We start from the raw sequence: 16,403 nt of genomic DNA, 5'->3' as shown, positions 1-16,403 counted from the left end.
AATACAATGACCCTGGAGCAGGGAGTGTTAAGGGACTTGTACAAGGACCAAATGGTGGCGTCACGGTTAGACAAAGGCGAGTGAGGACCCAAATGCAGTTTGAACGTATGTAATCAAAAATCAAGAAACAGGCAGGCAACACAAGGCAGAAAGAACACGAAGCAAAACAGGGCCCAGGGACATAAACATGCAACATACCACAAAGACTAACACAAGGGCAGTGGACAGACAGAGTAGATATAGCAAACAAGAACCAATCACAAAGCGGAGACAATCAGTGACAAAGACAACACACCTGGAGGAAAGACTGAGTTGAATTAGTGTCCATGGTAACAAATGAGTGGGCGGAGCAACCAATTAACAGCAGGGGCAAGACAGTAGACAGAAACAGGGCAAACACAGACAGACAGACTCATGTACAGGTGGCAGCTTGGCAGTGCTGAGGCTTAAACCCAGAATATTTTGTAACATAAAACATATACTTATTCATATGGTGATGTTTCCTGTAAGGAGATGTTTATTTACAGTCACATTTATGGAAGGAGTTTCCAGTGTTAGCTCTCTGTAGCAGCCCAGGGTGAAGCTATAACTTTAAGTTTTCTGATACAGGAAAATCTTAAATTCACATATAATTTTCCCCACATTACTTTCACATTTTGAAAATGATTCCTTTATTTCCCCACATGATTTGCACAGGACACAGATCATGATACACCTGGATGCGCATCAGGATTTATTTTCATGTTTTTTCATCTATTTTTAACATGATGTGATGTATTTAAACATGCTGAAGTGCCCTTTCATATGACCTCCATATGTGATCACATATTATTCACATAATAGGAAATAAGAGTATATTACTCTGCATGTTTATATGATGAAAATGCGATTTTTTTTCAGCAAGTGATGCAGCTATGTCACCTGTTGTATTTAAAATTTTAAGAGCTAAAAACTTTTAAAAGATTCTATATATTTTATCATTTATCCGTTAAAGCATTTGGGTGTTGTCTAACAATGTGTCCATGTATGGACCTGTGGCCTGAGTGCTGGTCCTGCTGGACACTTTCTGTCCCAAATGAAATATTCTGAGCCTCTCCCTCTTACCGACAGCTGCTATATTTAAGCTCAGATTTTCCACAATGATTCTGCACAATCTTTTAGAGAGAAGGATTGGTGTGGGAGGAAAATGGTAAATTGTTGTTAATTATTGGTATATTTGAAATATATCTGGGGTTTTTTTTCTGCCCATGAAGAATCAATGAAAATTTCTTTTTGAAAGTTTTAGTGTTATCACTACTTTTCAGGCCAGCAGGAAAACCAAGAAGAAGGAAGGAGGTGCAAAACGTGCTCAAAGGGCTTCTTCCAACGTGTTCTCTATGTTCGAGCAGACTCAGATCCAGGAATTTAAAGAGGTATGAATTTATCAGCCAACACAGAAAACAATCAGGGATGCTCCATGCCCATATATTCATGTTTTGCACTAATCTATCATTTGTAAGGGTTTCTGTAATGGTAGTTCATTGGGATTTGCTATGCTATTGACTAATTTGGTGTAACTGCAACCAGAGTTAGCTAAAAACTAAATTCTGACAGTATTAGAAATAGTTTTTTATTAAAATCTGTTTTCTGATGGCTGAACATGACATGAAACCCATGGAGCAGTCACACAGGCAACAACAAACTGATTATGTTTCTTAAGTCATAAAATGTCTTCTATTACACCGACACATGGAGAGCACACGAGAGTGCAAAATTAATGAGTCCAAAATATTTTTGGGAACTTGTACATTGTGACAAATAATGAATAACAGGCTTAAAAGGGATGGACAATCAGAGAGTAGACTTGTGCAAGTAAATAATTCGATAAGAGTCATTAAAAGTCATTTAAATGATTCGACTCGTATGACCTCAAAGTTTCAGTACAATCCACTACTTTGTGGTGATCCAATACAGAAGATTCTACACTTTAGTAATCGCAAGTAAGTATGTTTTTGTGTTAGTTGTATAAATAAAAAAACTCTACATAAATGTGTCAAAACTGATCTGGTCTGAATTTCTTTAATGCAAACACAAAAATTATTGCTGAATGGTGGATTGAGCATCATTGAAAAGGCAAATCAGAGTTCAGACCAATATCTGTTTGATTCAGAGTCTCAGAATTGGATCAGTGGTTTATTAAAAAATGAAGTTTGAGAATTTAACCACTTTGTCTAACAGTGATGATCATTTCTCTTTGGTTCAGGCTTTTACACTGATCGATCAAAACAGAGATGGTTTCATTGACAAGGAGGACCTGAAAGACACATATGCATCTCTTGGTCAGTGTGGGTTTATTTTCTTAATGATCTGCTTTGTTTAAATACATTATAAGCATTATAAGATTTGTATGTTTAATTGAGATGTACTTTTTAATCCACAGGTAAACTGAATGTCAAAGACAATGAACTAGAAGACATGCTTAAGGAAGCCAGTGGGCCAATCAATTTCACAATGTTCCTTAATCTGTTTGGAGAAAAACTGCATGGTGAGTAACAGCTAATGTGAAAGCAATTAGGCAAAAGATACTACATTGTACAGTAAGAGCAAGAACATGTACAAATTACATATTAGATTTGTACCAATCTAATACTAGGTTTTAATTTTAGAAAAAAGTTTTGAAAAACGATTCAGTTTGATTGAAAATGATTTCCTCTTATGTGTAATTAATAACAAAGCATTTTTGGGAGCGTTTTTATTTTCACACATACATTTCTGTTGACTATGATCTTCTTATATACAGTATAATATAGTACAAGTACATATTCTACAAAAGAAATGTTTGTTTTTAATGTATTTTACTTACTACTTGTGTTGTTGCATTTCATAAAAAGAAATCTCTTGTATAATTTTCAAACTTTAGCTAATTAATTCTCCCCAAATCCCCAAAGCAATGATAGAATGTAGTATCACACTGAAGCACTTGTTAAAAGAATGGGCTGCTCCTGGGACCTGTCTTGGACTCAACATAATCAATGCATCTATTGATTATTAGACTCCTATGGACTCATATAACAAGTATTACACTAATGTAGCTCACATTTTGGTAAACAGGCTTAAATAATCAGAATTAAATGGCAGAGCCATAGCAAATTTAATTAAAAAATATTACAGTCTACACTGTTTGGTGACCCAGAAGTCCTTTAAAAGCATTTCTGTTCATAGTTTTGTTTGTTATAATTTATATGGCGGGCAACAAAAGCAAGGATAATTTTGAAATAATATGTCTCTGAATGTAGGTACTGACCCAGAAGACACCATACTTAATGCTTTTAAGATGTTTGATCCTGAGGCCAAGGGATACATACATACAGCTGAGTAAGTTAACATTACAGGACTGCTATAATAATAATTATTTAAAAATTAACACCTTCTGACCAATCCAAAACAAGCATTCAACAGAGACTGTGGCATAAAAATGATAAATCTAGATCTAAATTAATCAGTGTTATTCTGCATTTCTAGATTACAACACATGCTTATGACGCAGGCAGACAAATTCAGTGCAGAGGAGGTGAGACCTCCATCTATACAGATCATCTGTCATATTTGTAACACGCTTTTGATTTGAGGTCGTTTCTACACACACTCACATATATACTTTACGTTGTGTTTTAATGAAAGGTATGTCAGATGTTCCAGTCCTCTAACATCGACACAGCAGGAAACCTGGATTACAAATCGCTCTGTTACATCATTACACACGGAGAACAGCAGGAAGAGTGAAGAAGCTCCAGCCACATGTTATTCCTGCTGTTGTTTACTCTGTGTAACATCTGCTAACAAAAGTCAGCAGTGTTTTTATCTGCTCTAAAATAAATGCATTTTATTTCATTGAATGTTTTTCACATCTTTAAAAGAGGAAATATAAAAGTATCTCCCCTTTTCAGAACTACATTTTTTTTACTGCTTCAATTTACATCTTGGAGAGAGAGATTTACTACAACTGAAGACAGACAGATAGATAAATAGATAGATGTAAAGAACAGGTAAGTGATTAGGCAAGAAAGGGATTACACAGAGAAGCAACCATGTCCAAAGATAACTCTGAAACATCAACACAGATGGGAGAAGCCGTTCGTATGGTAAACATGTGGAAAAGTGTTGTCTGGTCTGATAAACGCAAAATTCAACTTGTTGGCCTAGCACAAATCATAAGCCAAACACTGCTCATCACCCAGTGTACACCATCGCCACAGAGAAGCATGATGGTGGTAGCACCGTGTAAGGCACTTTGATCGTCTGCAGAGTTTGCTAGTTTTTTTTTAGACCCTCACCTCAATTGACACTTTTTCAGAACCTAAAATAATAATAACAATAAGAATGCTAACAATACTCCGTCCAGGGTGTATCCTGCCTTGATGCCCGATGACACCTGAGATAGGCACAGGCTCCCTGTGACCCGAGAAGTTCGGATAAGCGGTAGAAAATGAGTGAGTGAGTGCTAACAATTCATTATTGCTATTAGAAGAAAATGGTTACAAAACAATAAAACTATTGCATTTAATAGTAATTCAATGATTTCATTCAACTGTTGTTGTTTTTTTTTTTTTACCACAATTTATTTACTAATATAAAAATATTTTTGTGTGCTTTATTAAAGTGCAAATATCATTCCATATAGACTGGTTTTGACAACACCACAATTAAAAATCTCGTTATTATTGCACAAATATAGCAAAGAAACACCTTTACTTTTACTGGCATCAAAAATATATTTTTTTAAATATGTGGCTTGGAAACATTCCAAGCTTTACTCAGTAAACCTCAGTAACCTGTTGTTGAATATCATACATATCTGTTAAATCTCCTTCCTGATGTTTGATTTAAACATTAATTGAAGCTCTTTACCCAAACCTGCATGATTTAATGCACTGTGTTATGAGCAGGTGTTCAAGTAGCCAGTGATTGTCTGATGATTCAAAAGTAACATGTAAACTCTTAAAATCTTAATAATATATTAATGTTCATGGAGCAATGTCCAAGACTTTCCCATAAACAACATTCAGGATAAAATCATCACTGAGTTTTTAGCACAGTGGAGCAGCAGCTTGTTTCAGCACGTAGAAGGCAAACGATAGTGCAGGAAGCTTGAGATGATCTCCAGGAGGAAGTTCAACTCCATGAAGAGATGGAAGAGTCCTTTCATCCACCATTTTCAGCACATCACCGTTCAGCCTGACAGATCTGCAGATTGAATTGGTTTAAAGAAATTGTTAAAAAAAAAAAAAAAAAAACCATGCTGAATGCAAATTCATACCATGCACATTTCTAAAGTGTTTTTATGGTGATCTGGAAGACATTTATGCATAACAGATACACAGGGACTTGGCCTCAACCCCTGAATACAATGGAGATGAACTGGAACACTGTCTGAACTCCAGACCTCCTCAGCTAACATTAATGTCAGACCTCAATAATGCTCTTATGGAAATCTCCACAGCATATAATCTAAAATCTAAAAATCTAACACTTGTATCTTCCCCATAGCACAGGAATTATGCTCAAATATACGTAAGCCCTTGCTAGCAGAATAATTAAAAGCTAAAGCTTACTATGGATGAAATCTGCATAAGCTCCTCTATAACTAAAGTCTATCCTAGTATACAAAATCTAATTGTAAGGGTAAAAGCTAACCTAGTAAATGAAAGCTAACCTTGTGAGTGTGAGCTAAGCTTATTGAGACCTATAAAGAGTTTACTTTGTATCTCTGTAATTAGGTGAGCTGTCAATCAAGTCTCATGGCTCAGATAGCGCAGTAGATATCTATGGCCAACCTATGTTCATATGAAGTAGATCTGTTTTTGGATATTTGCTTAAATATTGTACAGACTATTTTTCTTTGTTGCTAAGGCACCCACCAATGCAAGCGTCTGTGTGCTGGAATTAAACTTAGTTCAGGTTGGAACATACAAGAACACACATTTATTTAGAAATGCCCTAGCTTTGTGGTCATCACCTGGAACGGAGGCCGTCCTCCCCTGGCTCAGCTGCCTGGAGCACAAATACTTCAACAGTGCTGTTGGAGACGATTTTCGGCAGCTTGATCACCATTTGCTTCTTGCTCAGGTTTAAGGTGAACAAAGTGACTGCACCTTTTCTGTAAGTATAACTGAGGAGAAAAGTAGCTTCCTAAACTTAATTGTTTTTTTATACAACAGTGCTGCTGAATTTTTGATTGGTTAGTTTGTCATGATTAATCTTTTACAGTATGAGCTCTGATAATAGTGCAGCTGCAAAATTAATAAATAAGATTGTGTGTAATCATTGGCAAATTTCTGAGTTATAGATGGAATAAAATCTTTGCATGTTCATCTTGAGGTTAAAAATCTGTTACAGTACCTTTCTTTGTTGGTGCAATGAAGGTATACCCGTAAGAGCTGCTTTTGCCTCCCTGAACCTGAAGGAACCTGTACTGTCAGCACTTCAGGTCCTATGAGTCTCTTGTACAGAACCGACAGCCAATAATCCTGCCGTAAACACACAGTAGTTCTATTAAAGCCCTGAAACCACTTTCATACTTTGTGTCTTATTTCAAAATCAGATTTCAGCAGATTTTGTCGTACCAAAACTTTTACCAGGTATTTATAGGAAATTTTTTGCTCTTCAGTACAAAAGGCAAATCCACAGTGAACTGACTGTACAGTTTAATGCAAAATGTTTGCATGTTTAACAAAATTGGAAAATAAATGTTTCCTATTTTTGCTAATTTAACTACAAACAACAGCATGTCAAAATATTTACAGTACATAGCAATCAAGACAATCTGACAGCGATCGAGAAAATGTTTTATACAAATAGTTTTGCTCTCCTTCTCTTAATTTGCATTTTATTTCGAGAGTATACAAACATTTTAAACTCATGAGGCATAGCATCTGTTCTAACTTTTAACATAGCATTCATTCTAACTTGAGCATTTGTTATTGTAATTACAGTAATGAAAATCCAACCGTTTTGCAAAATTAGTTAATCATAGAGGTTTCAGTGGTAAATATCAGTGAACTACAGATAAACTAGCATTAAAATAAATTACACCAGTTAAAATAACTATAAATCCACCAGTATAAATAATAAATTAGCTTCATGTGTAATTGCTTATTAATTTATATTCCAGAAATTATGGCAAGAAATGTTTTGACTCAGCAGCACGTAACATACAGGAAGTGGATCAAGATTATTATCCACAAGGTGATACGTCCCAGAGCCAATTAACACCTGTCGCATGACCACGTCCAATCCCAGCTTAGCCGCGAGTCCCAATTTGTCCAACCACCTTTAGAGAACAAACACACGGTGATTTATTCAGGTATAACATTTCTAAAATTTACATAAATCTACATAAACCAAAAACCATAAAATTGTGTGATTTATATTCTGTAGCATTAATATTTTCCTTCACTGAAACTAAGAGACCCAACCACTGTTCCAGCATGACTATGCCCCTATGACTATGACAATGTCGACACATTGACATTAAACTCAATAAACACCTCTGAGATGAACTAGATACCTCCTTTGTCCTTGACCTTCTTGCCTCACAGCTGTGCCTGACCTCACTAATGCTCTTGTGGCTGAATAAACAATTCCCCAAGGCCCTATTCCAAAATGTAGTTGGAAAGATTAATTTTATATATATCGTATAATACTAGATTTTTCTGGTAAATCCAGTAATAACTATAAGTTCCTTTCATTTCATTTTGCTAAACAATAAATACTTCCTTTAAATTTTTAATCCGTTCATGTAAAGCTAGGTGGTACTGATAAATAAGCAGAAGAAATGGATTCCCTTCATTTTATTTATTTTAAAAAAAATCTGACTAGTGAAATTGACATTGTGATTTAATTTAGTAGAAAAATATGCTCTGGAAAATAAATCACAATACAGACCTTGAAATTCTTATTTAAATTTCTCAGTCTCAATTTGTGATGGATACAGCGAGGGCGATTTTTTAAAATTCATTATTTGCCATTTTCTAGCTAATGCTAGCATAAACTCTCAGTAATAAAATAATAACAATAATATGTAATGTGCTTGACATAAAATTCTCAATTCTGGTGGTATAAACATTTGAATGATATGGTTAGATGAGCTTGTTTGAGACAGCATTTTTTACTAAACTTCATTTTTCAACTCAGTTTGTAATACTGGAGAGTTAATTCATATTATTAAAAAAAGCCACATGTTCCACTCTATGGATCTTTTAAAAGATTTTTCACACAGATTTATTTAGCCACACATCGACCACAGAGCGTACATGTATGTACTCACATAAAACCAGCAACAAAAGTATCAGAGAGACCGAATGCGCCACCGCCGTATGCTGAGCTTGTCTCTCCAAGCCATACTTTCTTTCCAGGAGACAGAGAATTGACAATCTACAGACAGACACATTTACAACATTACAAAATTTGGTATCAAGTGATATTGTGTGACGGAAATCTAGTTTACTCTCTACAGAATGTCTTACAAGTTAAACCTTGAGATTATTTCGAACAACTTCACTCGATACTGCCGTGTGCTCACATCTAACATCTCAGCATTAGAAGTCTCTGACCTGTTCATTATCCCTGATTGCTTACAATATCCTACAAATTAATCTGTTATCCCTCTCTTCCAAGACAGTGTGGACAATTGTGTATATTGCCTTCAGGACATTTTTTTTGTTAATCAACCCTATAAAGCCTGGTATTATTGGCAAAACATTCTATTTTTTTATTGACCTGTTTACTAGGTTTTTAAACAAATTTAAAAAAGAAATTGTATCATATTTGCTACATTGGGTGTTTATAGCAATTTACTGTCTACAGAAATGTTTATTTTAGCACAAAACCAAAAGACTGTTCATTGCATTTGAAACATTTGAAACATTTCTTTTGGTCCGTTTCTTGGTTTATTTTTTAAATAGACAAAAGATTTCTTTTCTTGTTCAGGCAAAGATGGCCTTTATTTTTTCCCACAATAGACATGTGAGAAATGTATAAATCCCTCAGAATTGTATAAATCCCTCAGAATTGTATACAACAGGTTTTTCAGGAAAGTATTTCAGGAAAGTACAATGTTGTTTGTTTAGAGGTTTCAAAAAATCTTGTAGCAAATATGATACAGTTGGAAGGGTTCACGGAGGAGATTATCAACATTGATCCATTCATTCATTCATTCATTTTCTACCGCTTATCCGAACTTCTCGGGTCACGGGGAGCCTGTGCCTATCTCAGGCATCATCAGGCATCAAGGCAGGATACACCCTAGATGGAGTGCCAACCCATCACAGGGCACACACACTCTCATTCACTCACACAATCACACACTAGGGACAATTTTCCAGAGATGCCAGTCAACCTACCATGCATGTCTTTGGACTGGGGGAGGAAACCGGAGTACCCGGAGGAAACCCCCGAGGCACGGGGAGAACATGCAAACTCCACACACACAAGGCGGAGGTGGGAATCGAACCCCCAACCCTGAGGGTGTGAGGCAAACGTGCTAACCACTAAGCCACCGTGCCCCTCTACATTGATCCATTATTAATTAAAAAAAAAAAGCAATTTATTAAACCAACATATTTGTAAAACCATCTAGTATATACATATATTTTTAAGGAAAGAGGAGAAACAAGTTAGTAATCCAACATCAAGCTTCTCAACTTCGTGTTAGATAAAGCATATTTACAGTCCGAGTTAAATACAGATTTTATGTGTTTGTATATGTCTATATCTATTTAATTTAATAAACTCATTCACAGCCAGTTCTGTAATCACTAACAGGAAAAATAAAGTCAGTAGTGTTACCTTGAGGACCTCGTCTGTTTTATCCGCCAGCATATCAAGAACTTTGGGATCAAGGAAATCATCCAAAGATGCATCTCTTCCATTGACATAATAACTAACAACAAATATAAAAAGACATGTGACAAATTAAAATCATGCAGGAAAGTCACATGAATAAATGTACAGAGCAAAACCAAGCTCAATATTTGCACAGTCAGCAGCCATTTTAGCTGGTCAGTTTATTTTTAGCTGGTCAGCTAAAAAAAAGGCTTTTTTTAAGAAACAAACAAATTTAAAAAATTGTTTGGGTTACTGCAAAAGTTCAGATTTAATTTTAGCACATACGTGTATGTGTGTGTGTGTGTGTGTGAGAGACATACTGGTGCCAGGTACAGGCATCAATGGCTTCAGCTCCGCTTTCCAAAAACCTACAAAAATATACAAAAAAGACTCATCAAAGTTCAGAATTTCAAATCAAAGATGTGATGTGTAACATACTGCAGCATTTATGATCACTCCTGTCTGTACTTTAGTGAACTGTATGTTATGAAACTTCAATGTTTGTTAAACCTCAAAAGCTTAACAAGCAGCTGAACTTCCTGGTCACACTGAAAGTATGGATGTAGCGTAATATTCTGTTCAGCATGCTTGATTGACAGCCGCTCACACTAGGTTAGGTTTAGCTTTCAATCACTAGGTCCACTTTTGCTAACATTAATTGTTATTAATTCATTTATTTATTTTTCCTTAGCAATTTAGTTTAGCTGCCACCCGCGAGATTTCCTGTCCACTCTACACTGAAACATTCAGCAGTTATTCAGAATGACTGTGTTCTTCATTATTAAACAACAGAGCTGGCTTTACATTTTAAATGAAGTTTACTGTACTTGATTCTCCAGCTTGGAGTGTTTGTATATATGAGGTTTAACAGTAGGCAATTTCATCCGTCTTTTTGTAAACATTTTTATGCACATTTTCTTTCTTTTCTAGGAAAAAAAAGTGTTACATGCAGCAATTAATAACAAAGTGTGTAAGTAAACCTTTCTAGTATCTACATCTTAAGTAAAACAGGGAAGCTTTAGGGCCCAAGTGCATTGTGGTTCAGTAAGACCTTAGATATATTCACACTCTAGTTTCTACACTGACAGGCTTGACCGCACTGTTAAATGTGTCTGCTGTGACAGTTACACTTGAGCTAACAGCATTTTTATCACTTTCAAATTACCAATTACGTGACAAATGCCTCTCATCCCTTTGTATCTATTATAGTCATATGTTTTCAGTGCATCTATAAAATAAATATACAGTAGTTAACGCTCTCCTCTAGCTCTGAGGGAGGTGTTGGTGTCTAACCCAGTGAGGAGGTCTTTGCGGTGGTCTCGTGGCTGACTGATATCAGGTCCGTACAGACCCGAGGAACTGTACAGTTCTGATTTCCGCAGGATTTTACGCAGATGAATGAAATCCTCTCCAAGCTGGGAACCGTTCACCCTGATCCCTGCCTTCTTCTCATAACTGTTGGGTTCTGGAAGTGAAATCCACAGCACAAGATTTAATGCTTTACTAGAAATAAACGATGAACCATTTATAATAGTAAATTACATGACAGTGTTGTTGAATTTGCTAATTTTGTTGGTCATGAGGTGATGATTAATTTTCTATAACAGCAATGCTTACACAAATCAATAAATTTATATTAACGCGTTTATATCATTTTAACATGTTATTATTTCTATTGTAACAGCTCGGGCCAGGGGGACAGTCATGGGTTTAAAAATGTGGTGAAATTCATTACTGATATGGTGAAGTTTTCTGTCAATGCGTTTTAACGGTAACACTAAGTTTTAAACACTGGAAAGTCATCAGGACAGAGGACTTGTACAGTATTTTGTGGTTTCCTTCTAACTTCAAGCTGCATATTTTTCTTTTCAACTTCAAGCTGCTATAAGTGATAACAAGAAAGAGGCTTGTCTCAAAATGATCCACATTAATTCTAAAAAATAAATACATCCAAAATGTAACTATAAGTGGATAAAAATGATGAGATTATTATTTAATAAATACAACAGAGTAATAGTTCATAATGAAACATAAACAATCACCCTGCTTCTTTACACTACCACATCACATTTCATTTTTTATTTTTTTAATCTGTCAACATTTCCTGGTAAGATAGCAATGTCCCTGATACAAAGGTTGAAGCAAAAACAAACACAGAGTCGCACCATTTCCCAGCTCCCAGGACATCTTGTACTGCTGTCGCTCACAGTAGTTTAGCAGCAGCTCGGCATTCTGACTGTCCCACATATTCTCAGGAGATCGTAGCAGCGCATTTAAGCCAAAGATCAACTCCAATCCCGAGCAGTTCACAAAAGAGTAAAGCAGATCTACGGCATGTTCTACACAAACATGAAAAAGATCATTAAACAAACATACAAAAATGTTCCTTACATTTACCCACAAATCCAGATTATCACACTAAGTAAGTGGTTCTATTTTGTGTATTTGTCCTGTAGTGTTCTGTATTGTCTGTTTGCACTGTCTTTTGTCTCGCACTGTTTGCACTAGGTTGCACACTTCATGTGGCTAAGACAACTATAAATCCTTAGCTCTGTGTTGTGTTATGTAGCTCTGTGTTGTGTTATGTAGCTCTGTGTTGTGTTATGTAGCTCTGTGTAGTGTTATGTAGCTCTGTGTTGTGTTATGTAGCTCTGTGTGGTGTTATGTAGCTCTGTGTGGTGTTATGTAGCTCTGTGTTGTGTTATGTAGCTCTGTGTTGTGTTATGTAGCTCTGTGTAGTGTTATGTAGCTCTGTGTAGTGTTATGTAGCTCTGTGTTGTGTTATGTAGCTCTGTGTGGTGTTATGTAGCTCTGTGTGGTGTTATGTAGCTCTGTGTGGTGTTATGTAGCTCTGTGTTGTGTTATCTAGCTCTGTGTTGTGTTATGTAGCTCCATGGTGCAGCAGAAACGCTGTTTCATTTCACTATGTACTGCCACCAATATATACCTATATATACCTATATATATATATATATATATACATACACTGTATATAGTTGAAATGACAATAAAAGCTTCTTAACATGACTTGAACGAATGTGTTAAACAGTGTTAAATTACAAAATACATTGTGTGTAACAAAAAAGCAGCTTTTCTTTTATATCAGCACGTGACATTTCTTTAAAGAAAAAATGTTTCTTTTCAGCTTTACTTGATCATTGTACATTATAAAAACAAACTGAGGATTAGAATGAACTCGACTTTGGTGCTAGTTAATCATTTGAGAAAATGTTACAGAGAAACAAGAGAGTCTAAAATTAACATCTCTGTCTCAAACAGTACAATGGAAATTTCCAGAAAATCTATCTTTATCCAACAATGTGTCTGATGACGTGGAAATAGTCATCAACCTGACTTTGGTCATGTCAGTCTCAACTTCCAAACCCATTAAGCTAAACACAGAAACCAAGCTGTACAAATCTGACCCTATTGTAGAAAACTATAATTGATTGTAACTTTAAAGTTTAAATAATAATAGTGACAGCTATTCACTCAATATAGCTCAATAACCTGTCACTCAATAACCTGCTTACCAGAAAAATCTACTTGCTTGTATTTTCCTTGCACATCCTCCTGCCGTAAGAGTAAGGCCTGTACTGCCCAGTCTCGCTTTAGCTCTTCTTCTAGCAATGGTGGCAGCTCATATTTACTACACGCAGGTCCTACAAGAATAATCCCAAACAGAAACAGGATTTTTCCACAAATAAAAAAACTAAATCTTACAGTATTTGACAGATTTGTTTGTTGCTTTTATCCAGAGCCATTTAAAAAAGAGAAAGGTGCATTTATATAACTAAGAACTTGAAGGTTAAGGGACTTGCTCAAAGGTACAACCTGCTGATCGGTAGTGCCTTCACTGAGAAGTTGCCAATATAATAAACATATGCTATGATACATACTAGCTTACTGAAAGGTAGAGACAGAAATTACATTCACGTGAAGGTGATTTTCATCCAGAAAACAATCAAAATCCTTGTAATCCCTAAAAAAAAAGACTAATAAAAGACTAGTTTTAATGTTAGCATATGCAAATATCTAATCAAACATAAAATATAAAAATGTAAAATATATATAATCTAAATATAAAATATAAACCTTAAAATAATTAATCCATTTCTTAAGTCACATGTTCGGAATCTTAGTCAGTACAACGATATTTTGGAAAATTGGAATTTTGTGTAAAATTTAGAGTGTAGTAAAAAAAAATTCAGTTTTACTCAGTCTACATTTCATAATATCAGCTTCCTGTTTTCTGAACGATCACAGTTAATGTCAAGTGAAAGCAATCACTTGACCTTCAAGCTGCTCTTAAAGCATAAAGTACAATAAATGTGACAGTACCTAAATGAGGAAAATAATCTCCACTGTAGCTTTTAGTCATGTAATATTCACTCTGTGGCTTAAATTTCATAAAATCTTGTTCAGTCCCGCCAAAGCGCAGAAATGCAGGAGTCAAAGCTTTGGCAAGGGTCCTCAGTTTTGGAGAGCTGAAGAGACATCATGTTAGCATGTTGTTTATATTTTACAAACAATTCATAAAATAAGCAATGTGACTTTACATAACCTCACATCAACAATACCTGTTGTATTTACGTGTCATACAAGCAATAGTAGCTTTTCCTACAAGTTTACATTTGCTTTTTTAAAACAAAAGAAAAAATACATTAATTAACTACATTAATTAACCTTAACCCAACTGAGCAGTATTTCACTTCCTCAAGAGGAGTGTGAAATGAAAAAGTCCCTAAGTGCATTTCTTGGAACTATATAGTAAAGAACAACAATTGTGTGGTCAGTGGGCTCGATGTAATGGACACTGTTATATACTTCAATACTATCTGTTCCTGCACTTTTATTCACACAGAAAAGGTGTCATGTTCCAAGTTGTTTAACACATCTGGATGTAAATATCAGAAAATGAAAAGCTGAAATTCTGATCCATCATCTCACTATTTTTCAAACATGCATGCTTTTACAGTACAGTATAAGTAAGAATTATTATTTAAAGTAGAACATTTAACATTTCTGACATTTCTAAACATTATAAGAATATTTAAAAATGTGTGTGTGTGTGCGCGTGAGAGCGTGTGTGTGTGTGTGTGTGTGTGTGTGTGTGTGTGTGTGTGTGGTGGGGGGTGTACATTAGATAGACAGATGTGTCAGAAAAATGGCACAGATGTGAGAGTTCACTTCATTCTTTGTATCATGCGCTTTATTTAACACTCACCCGAGAAGGAACATGAATTTCTCCTCTGCCACCAGACTCGCATCTATAGTCACAGACAGAAACCTTTCATCCACTTTTCTGGCCAGACGAGAAAGATCTATTTCCACATTTACAGAATTTAAAACCACTGCTGACACAAGGAATGTTTTTAAAAGCACAGAAAACGTAACGAAATGCGCAAAAGCTACGAATCGGTTCCAGGATCCTGAATTTCGCATCATCATTATCTAAAGTAATATCTATCTACATAACCAGGTTGTTCATGATCACGCTAATTTACATACACTGAACACACAATAAGATATTTGTATATAGATAATCATAACCGGCTTCATGAAACTTTTAAAATGCTTTAACTGACTCGCTCGCACAGGATTTCCGGCTCCGAACCGTCTAGTCTAGTATAAACAAACAAAGGCGTGATTGTAACACGTGGGTGTGGCTTAATGATATTCAGGTAACAGGTGATTGGACAGAAGCTTCTCGGAAGCCACGCCCATCAACGGTGTTCCAGTGGAATGTGGTGTGTCCTTTTTTTGAAGCTCCATTCAGTTTTTTTTGTCCATAAACTGCAGACCAATAATGTACCCTGATGAAGCTGTCACTGCTTTTAAACCTAGTTTAACTTTAAAGTTCTGACGTTTAAATTGATCTGCTTATTTATATGTAGCTTTTATACTAAGATAAAAATTTAAAACTATAAATAGTATATATTATATATTGTATATAAATAGTTCTGCAATTCAAGTCTTTTTAAAAAGATTATAAAAACAATCAACTGATCTTGATACGGACTTAATTGCCGTCTTGACTATCTTCATACTTGTCTTGACTTGTACTTGCCTTCCTCTTCTCCTTGGATCTCATTGACTTGGATTCAACACAACAGTCTTAGACTGAGAACTTGTTGGTTTAGGTTTTGACTCAGACAACTGTTTGCCTTCTACTTGACTTTGAAACGACACCTTGTTTGTCTCCCTTTTAACTCAGACTCAGCACTTCTTTGCTTTAGAATCAGATCAAACACCCTGATGTTCTTGACTCTTACTCAACCCCTTGTTCATTTTACTATTGAATCATTCATTTCATTCATTTTCAACCACTTATCCGAACTTCTCCGGTCACGGGGAGCCTCAGGAATCATCGGGCATCAAGGCAGGATACACCCTGGACGGAGTGCCAACCCATCGCAGGGCACACACACACTCTCATTCACGCAATCGCACACTACGGACAATTTTCCAGAGATGCCAATCAACCTACCATGCATGTCTTTGGACCGGGGGAGGAAACCGGAGTACCCGGAGGAAAC

The 16,403-nt window shown here is 35.7% G+C and overlaps 2 protein-coding genes across 2 annotated transcripts; one reads left to right on the top strand and one right to left on the bottom strand.

Moving 5' to 3' along the window:
• Positions 1 to 235: 235 nt before the first annotated feature.
• On the top strand, positions 236 to 3,870 carry LOC113638669 (myosin light chain 5-like). The gene is made up of 8 exons (XM_027140058.2): positions 236 to 505; positions 1,111 to 1,189; positions 1,305 to 1,412; positions 2,243 to 2,318; positions 2,420 to 2,524; positions 3,276 to 3,354; positions 3,502 to 3,550; positions 3,661 to 3,870. Exons 2-8 carry the CDS (start codon positions 1,187 to 1,189, stop codon positions 3,760 to 3,762), a joined length of 522 nt encoding a protein of 173 aa, XP_026995859.1. The 5' UTR covers positions 236 to 505; positions 1,111 to 1,186; the 3' UTR covers positions 3,763 to 3,870.
• Positions 3,871 to 4,525: 655 nt separating this feature from the next.
• hpse (heparanase) lies at positions 4,526 to 15,511 on the bottom strand. Its single transcript, XM_027140056.2, has 12 exons — positions 15,092 to 15,511; positions 14,206 to 14,351; positions 13,398 to 13,526; positions 12,030 to 12,203; positions 11,158 to 11,329; positions 10,185 to 10,232; positions 9,826 to 9,919; positions 8,306 to 8,412; positions 7,195 to 7,309; positions 6,379 to 6,506; positions 5,996 to 6,148; positions 4,526 to 5,223 (listed from the first exon to the last, which is right to left on the bottom strand). Exons 1-12 carry the CDS (start codon positions 15,313 to 15,315, stop codon positions 5,067 to 5,069), a joined length of 1,647 nt encoding a protein of 548 aa, XP_026995857.1. The 5' UTR covers positions 15,316 to 15,511; the 3' UTR covers positions 4,526 to 5,066.
• Positions 15,512 to 16,403: the final 892 nt, after the last annotated feature.

Source organism: Tachysurus fulvidraco, chromosome 21 (assembly GCF_022655615.1).
Source record: "Tachysurus fulvidraco isolate hzauxx_2018 chromosome 21, HZAU_PFXX_2.0, whole genome shotgun sequence".
Classification (NCBI taxonomy): Eukaryota; Metazoa; Chordata; class Actinopteri; order Siluriformes; family Bagridae; genus Tachysurus; species Tachysurus fulvidraco.
This window is presented reverse-complemented; position numbering and strand designations above follow the sequence as displayed.